Raw genomic sequence first — 7,500 nt, 5'->3', positions numbered from 1 at the left:
GAGGTGCCAAGATGGGAGGGAGGAGGGTGGAGGGGAGTGGAATATATGGGAAATGAAATGGGTGGGAGTGATTTCTATGCCTTTTTCTTCCTTTTGGCTACCCCCCGTGTAAGTGGGAAAAATCCTTTGGTATATGTATTATTGTATATTGATTATGTACTTATACTGTATGTACATTGCAGTATTAAATGTGAGAACCAAGCGTTCATACCAAGCGCGCGGCTGTGAATTTCCCGCCAAGTCTGAGCTTGGTGGCGTGGCTTGGCGTCAAAAGCAGTTTTGGTTCTGCCTCCTAAGGGGCCGCACGTTTTTCTTTGTAGTGCTAATCAATTGAAATATTCAACTCAAATTCGTTTCATCAGCGGCCCTATAACAGGCTCGATTCGATTTTGTTAAACGAATACAGTTTAGGAGCAGCTACCCACTCACCCTGGTCTTCATCGATCAAATTGTCGGAGGGAAGGGGGTTGATGCATTATCATGTAATCATGATGTGTTTACTTTGTCAACGTAATTATCGTTTTTATTTTTCATTATCATTCTTTTTCTTTTACCTTCACTCTTCCTTGTTCTTCGTTTAATGTCTAATTTTTTCTCCTTTCTTTTTTATTTTTCTATTTTTTGTGTGTGTCTTTTGTGTTCTTGTTTATTTTTTGTGTTACTGTTGAGTGATCAGATACTGGATGTTCGTTCCCATGACATGTGTGAACTCTTTACATTGAGAGTAGAGCCACTACAATGCCATCACGTGTGCTTAATGGCTACCTTTTCCAATTTGCTTTGTCATTGCAGTAACCGAGTGGATACATTTGGAATGTTGGTGGACTTTTGTAAACAGATATGTGTGGACCTAGATTCTAGAGGGATTCTAACTATTATTCATTGGTGACTTCTCATTTCGCTATGTTCGAAATGGAAGAGGAGAATGTGGGGATGAAATGGGTGAGAGTGGATTTATGCCTTTGACTTTGGCTACCTCCCCTGTAAGGGGGAAAAATCCCTTGGTATATGGATGTATGTATGTACTTTTCGCCAAACTACGATGGATGAGGTTAAGTAACGTTAGGAGTGTTTGGCAAAATGAGGTTTGGCAAAACATAATTTTGGAAAATCTAATTTAGTCAAAATGCAGTTTAGCGAAATGGGAATGGTTCTTCTCATATGCTTGATAAACGTTTTTCACTGTTATATGTTGTTCATAGAAGTTATCGCTTTAATAAAAAACTTATAGTGCTCGGCAAATATGAAAGATAATATCTAAACCTTATGTAATTTTACCCACTTTGCATATAACCTTTACCAGGATATTCGCATATAATTCTTTATGTAAACAGATCAAGTAATTTTCTGAAAAATCTGCAGTGATTTGATATTCAAATACACACACACAAATGTTGTTTTACAGATTATGAAATGTTATAAGCATTATTATAGTTGTAAAATGAGTGACCTGGGTAAATGCCCCACGCCCCCGTAATTGTTGTCACATATAACAGGCTTTTTATAGTATGAGGAAAATATTCTTACTGTATACCATTCGCCATTCCTATGCTTTATAGAGAACACAAGGTTCACTCTTGTGATTAATACATCTGCTTGACATAGAAGACAAAAATCCAAGCTTACCGTATATAAGGTATTAACTACATAAATTTCGTACAGCAAATATTTTAGAGAATTTCCTGATATCTCTATGAGCCATAGCCATGCAGTATTTTATCATGATTGGAAATTAACTTCCTCTCTAAAAAGAATGTTAATTACTTTTAACATCTGTTATACCTCCGATTCACTATTTTCTTTAAATCTCTCATTTTTATGTGTGTGTAATTCTTTGGATATGTATACTTAGTATTGTAACAAAAAGTCTGACAAATTTCAAATCTGCAGCAAAGATCTTAGGAAATTCAGTTGCATCTAGTTTCAGCCTTGTTAACTTTCTAGTCAGACGGTTCAGTTAACTTTTCACTTGTTGATTCTAGAAAATGTATTGGTGTTACCTGCTTGGTCGGACAATCATACGGAATTATTACAACTTTTTTTTTTATCTATCATTAACTTGTTTAAATTTCACTAGCCGCTGCATTTTTTTTAGATTAATTTTGTTTGCATTTTGTTCATTTAGAATACCGATTTTTTAACCTAATTTCTGTGTGCCTGTGTGGGTATGCGTTCTCATGTCACTCCTTTAGAGACACATTATCTCTCTCTCTCTCTTTCTCTCTCTCTTTCTCTCTCTCTCTCTCTCTCTCTTTCTCTCTCTCTCTTTCTCTCTCTCTCTCTCTCTCTCTCTATCGCTCTCCCTCTCTATCGCTCTCTCTCTCTCTCTATCGCTCTCTCTTTCTCTCCCTCCCTCCCTCTCTCTCTCTCTCTCTGTCTCTTTCTCTTTCTCTTTTCGTTCTTTTTTTTTCTTTCTACGACGGTTCCGTTATGTATTAGGGGTTTTCGATGAGTAGTCTACAGCTCTTATTTTAACAGCACTGATAATGACAAATTACTCTGTTGCCAATAAAGAACATAGTGTTAAATACCCTAATTTACCATAAATTCATCAAAGAATATTCTATTTATATACCAAGGGCTTTTTCTCATTTAAAAGGGAGGTAGCCAAATCATAAGGCATATACCCACGCCCATCCACTTCAATCCCACCCAATCCACTCCCATGCATCACCCTTTCCTCCATCTCATTTTAGCTCCTCATGGATGATGGATCAACCCTGTATCCCGCCCACTGTACTGGGTCAGAGGCAATGCAGCAAGACACAGGACAATCACAACAAAGCCACCTCACTAAATCGGCGACCCCTCCCCTCTCCGTTCCCTCATGAAGAAAATGAGAAGACGGGGAGAAATCCTTTCGAGTTGCGTCAAAATATCATCCAAATATAACCACTCCATATCCTTCCATCCCCCACCCCATCCCTTAATTGCATCATAGTATCATCAATACATAGCCAATCTCCATCTACACCCATCTCCTGTCTTTTTCCTCCCTTGCTCGACAGACATTCCCCACTTACTAAGCGCCCCTTTCACCCCATCCATCCATCTAATCCTCGGTCGTCTTCTCATATTCACTCTATCCACCTCAGCCTTCCATACCTCTTTCACTCATATTTCTTTATTAATTCTTTCCATGTGTCCAAACCATCCCAGTACTCTTCCACTAACTTTATCTGCTATGCCAAAACACTATACTACAAAACGCATTTAAACTTTTAATTTCTGCTTCTCTTAAATTCCAAGTCTCTGTTCCATACGATACTGTCGGCACAGTCACTCGTTCATATAATCTCCTCTTTAAATCCATTCCCAAAACCCAATTCTTCATGACACTTTTTAATCCTACAAAGCATTTACTTGGTTCTTTCAGCCTACAATTTACCTCCACCTCCACTCCTCCCTTTCCTGGCACGTGCAACCCCAAATACCTAAATCTGTTCACATCCGCCAGCCTCTCTGCTTTAAAACTTACTTCCAACTCGCTGCCATCCTCTCCCCTTGAATATCTGATCACCTTACCTTTACCCAGATTTACCTTCAACTTTTTCCAATCGCATACCTTCTCAAAGTCCAATAAACACCCTCTAACCCTGCCACAAGTGCAGTGTCGTCAGCAAAACAACAGCTGGTTCACCTCCCACTTTTCTCCATTTTGTTTAACCATCTAAATTCCCTTGCCCATTATCCTCGCCTTTACTTCCTGCACCAGCCCATCCATATACACATTGAACAGCCATGGAGCCATGACACATTCCTGACCAAGTTCCATTTTTACTCCTCGCTCTCTCTCCATTTCTAGTTCTAACACAGGCTCTACTATCCTCTTAAAACTGTTGACTACCCTTAGCAGCTTTCCCTCAATCCCATATATCTTCAACACCTCCCACAGTGCCTTCTTGTGTATCCTGTCATAAGCCTTTTCTAAACCCATAAAAAAAAAAAAAAAAATACCATTCACTTAAGCTTTCTGAGACTGCCTTACCACAAAAATCTGATCCATTCAACCCCATACCTTTCCTAAACCCACATTGTTCCTCACCAATTACCCCCTCTGTTTCTCTCCTAATCCTCTCAATTAAAACTCCCATAAACCTTCTCAACTACGCTCAACAAACTGATCCCTCTGAAACTATTACATTCACGTTTGTCCCCTTTCCCCTTGTAAATCGGAACTATACAAGCTTTTCTCCAGTCCTTCCGCACTCTACCCTCCTTTAGACACACATTACTTCACGATTATTACTTCGCGGAAGTCACCCGTGCTAGAGCCTGCAAGAAGCATGCCAGTGACGATGAGACAATTAATGATAACAATAATGATTATATAGACAACTTTTAAAGCGAACTATTCTTCAAGTGAACAACATTTGTTGAGTCAAGGGGCTCTTAATTATCTCGTCTTCGATTAAAAAAGACTTAAGAAGTAAGCCAAACTTTCGAGTTTCGGATTAAAGGACTGAAGTTTTGTCTCGAAAAAAAGACGTCATCACCATTAAATTTTTAAAGATGATTTTTACGTGAAGAGGGTGTGATATTCTAGAATAATGTTTGTTTTCTTCTGAAGGCTTTTAGTCACGATTAAAAAGCAAATGCATGAAACTTGTTAATTGGCTTGTAAAAAGTAAACTTGAAAGTAGTTTTCCTTCATTGTGAAAATAAGCTCAAGGCAGTTAACAGGAAGAATTTGTAGGATACAGTGACCTTGTTTTAGACTAATTATGGGGACTTTAAATGAAATACATGTGATGGCTTTAGAGATATATATTAATTCTTTTAGAATGCAACTTGGTTTCATAGTTTTGCTGTTTCTTGTGTGACTGAGGCTTCTAAGACAAGAGCTATCTTTATGCAAGGAAAACATGTACGAACGTATATAAACAAATAAATGAATAAATTAATAAATAGGTAAATATATCAACAATTAGCAATAATAAATCTAAAAGATATTGAGTGGTAGGATGGTGAGTTTAAACGCCAAGCATCCGTTGAAGTTTTATTACTGACGACTTCTTCACACTCCGAAGAAGTCCTAATTGGACGAGACGTCAATAATAAAACTTCAACGGATTCTTGGCGTTTAAACTCACCACCATACCACTCATTCTGTTTCCACACCTCAACATAAAAGATATTGATTCAGGGAAGAAGAATGGCATTAGTACTCCTTTTGTTTATCCTATGAAATTAATCTGTCTTCTTTGCATATCCCAGACTGATGATGAAGTGTCAAAGGTATGCATAAAACTGGTCATGTGATCATATATTTGAAGACTCGGTTCCCGAGTATAACTGATGCAAATAGTAAGAATATATTTACAGGACCAGACCAGGAAACTCATAACACCAAATAACAAGAATGTTAATGAGTCAAATGAAACTGAAGAAAATTTTTTCGACCCTCACTTAAAAATTTGTATTTTTTTTTTTTTTAGAAAATCTACTGTTATACAAATGTGTGCGATTTTTTTTTTTAACTTGGACTTCCAGAAAACATTGAATCAGATACAAACAGCTGAAATATTTCCCAACAATATTTGGACATAACCAAAGACAGTGAATCCCTTTCATGTTCGTAGTTACTGGTAAAGACTATAGAAGGATTCCTGGTATTCTGAGGACAAATATGGAACATAATATTACATTTCTCTACTTTATAAATCCTTCTGAATTGAAACATCTTTCTTTTTTTAATACATAATATTCATTGATTACAAAACTTATTTGTTTTGTCACTTTAAAATAAAGTAATAAAGAAAAAAATAAAGAAAAAAAATATATTTTCATATCAGCGTACAAATCACAGTTGGGCCAAGCTATTTTGGTTCGTGGAACGAGATTAAAAAAAATGGTTGACCAGTGTTATGGAATCTAATTATTTAGGTGTCAGACACAGTTCACGAGGTGCAGGTGAACACGTAATAGCCATGTTGTCAGCCTCCTGAACGTCCTCCCCACCCCACCTCTCCCGGGCTCTTTCTCTCTCTCCCTCTCCCTCCCCCTTTCCCTCCACCTTTCCCTTCCCCTTTTCCTTCCCCTTCCCCTTCCCCTCCCCTTTCCCTTTCCCTTCCCCCCCTCTCTCTCTCTCTCTCTCTCTCTCTCTCTCTCTCTCTCTCTCTCTCTCTCTCTCTCTCTCTCTCTCTCTCTCTCTCTCTCTCTCTCTCTCTCTCTCTCTCTCTCTCTCTCTCCTTCTCTCTCTCCCTCTCCTCTCCCACTCCTCTCTCTCTCTCTCTCTCTCTCACACACACACACACACACACACACACACACACACACACACACACACACACACACACACACACACACACACACACACACACACACACACACACACGGACACGCACACACACAACCACACTATCTCTTCCTTATTCTATAATTCTCTCTCTCTCTCTCTCTCTCTCTCTCTCTCTCTCTCTCTCTCTCTCTCTCTCTCTCTCTCTCTCTCTCTCTCTCTCTCTCTCTCTCTCTCTCTCTCTCTCTCCTTAATCAGTCTCTTTAAAGGATAAAAGGTTACCCGGCGTCTCATCCCATAACATAGGAGATGATGACTTCGTGATATGAATCGCTTATTTGCAACCGAATTGAATGAACCTTTTGTGTTCATACGGTCATGATAAATAGAAATCTGTAGCAGGCGTTCAGAAATGCAATTGTATTATCATACATGCTAATCTAGCAAATAAAAAGTGAATTAGTGCCTTTAAAAATGATTTATCACAATATCATGTAATATACAAAAAAATAAAGCAAAAAAACAAACGATCATATAAATAGATAAATGAATACATAAATAGATAAAAGATAAATAGATGAATAATTATCAATGAATGAAAAGATTAATTAATCAATGAATAACTAAATAATCAAACTAATAATAAAAATAAAAGATAAAAAAAATACGAGAATACGCTGGCGTAAGGCTTCGACATCTATAAAGATTCTGAAACGAACTACACTAATGGGAAAGGGCACCCGATGACGTAGGGGCTAATCGCATCTACCCTCACCAATTAATTACTGTTTACTCTTCAACAATTAATTGTCGCTTTCTTGAGAAAATATAATTGGTGGTTGTGGGGAAAAAAGTTTCTTGCGGGGTCAGTGATTATCAGGAGGGGTGGAAGAGGAGGAAGAGGAGGAGGAGGAGGCGGAGGCGTGGGTAAGAGGTACAGGAGATTAGAGATGAGGAAACAATGAGGGATTAGGATAGATTGTTGTGTGTGTGTGTGTGTGTGTGTGTGTGTGTGTGTGTGTGTGTGTGTGTGTGTGTGTGTGTGTGTGTGTGTGTGTGTGTGTGTGTGTGTCTGTGTGTGTTAGAGAGAGATTCACCTAGGTCTTTGGATCACGTGTTGGATTTGTGGTCAACAACTATTCCCCTCCTGGAAGAGAGCTCAGAGCTCATATATGACCGATCTATGGGTAATGCTGTGACCTTACGGGCACACACACACCCTACTCCCCGCCCACGAGGGTTACAGTAACGACTCGCAGCGC

The 7,500-nt window shown here is 38.6% G+C and overlaps 1 protein-coding gene across 1 annotated transcript in view; it reads left to right on the top strand.

Moving 5' to 3' along the window:
- The window catches only part of LOC143027553 (uncharacterized), a 32,873-nt gene that overhangs the window by 18,686 nt on the left and 6,687 nt on the right, over positions 1-7,500 (top strand). The window contains exons 2-3 of the mRNA XM_076188863.1: positions 183-316; positions 1,335-1,339. Of these exons, the coding sequence (XP_076044978.1) occupies positions 183-316; positions 1,335-1,339 (139 nt within the window). The remainder of the gene's footprint in view (positions 1-182; positions 317-1,334; positions 1,340-7,500) is intronic.

Source organism: Oratosquilla oratoria, chromosome 1 (genome assembly GCF_046742065.1).
Source record: "Oratosquilla oratoria isolate Oo_2021 chromosome 1, ASM4674206v1, whole genome shotgun sequence".
Classification (NCBI taxonomy): Eukaryota; Metazoa; Arthropoda; class Malacostraca; order Stomatopoda; family Squillidae; genus Oratosquilla; species Oratosquilla oratoria.
The sequence above is the reverse complement of the archived record's forward strand: the minus strand, read 5'-3'. Positions and strand labels throughout refer to the sequence as shown.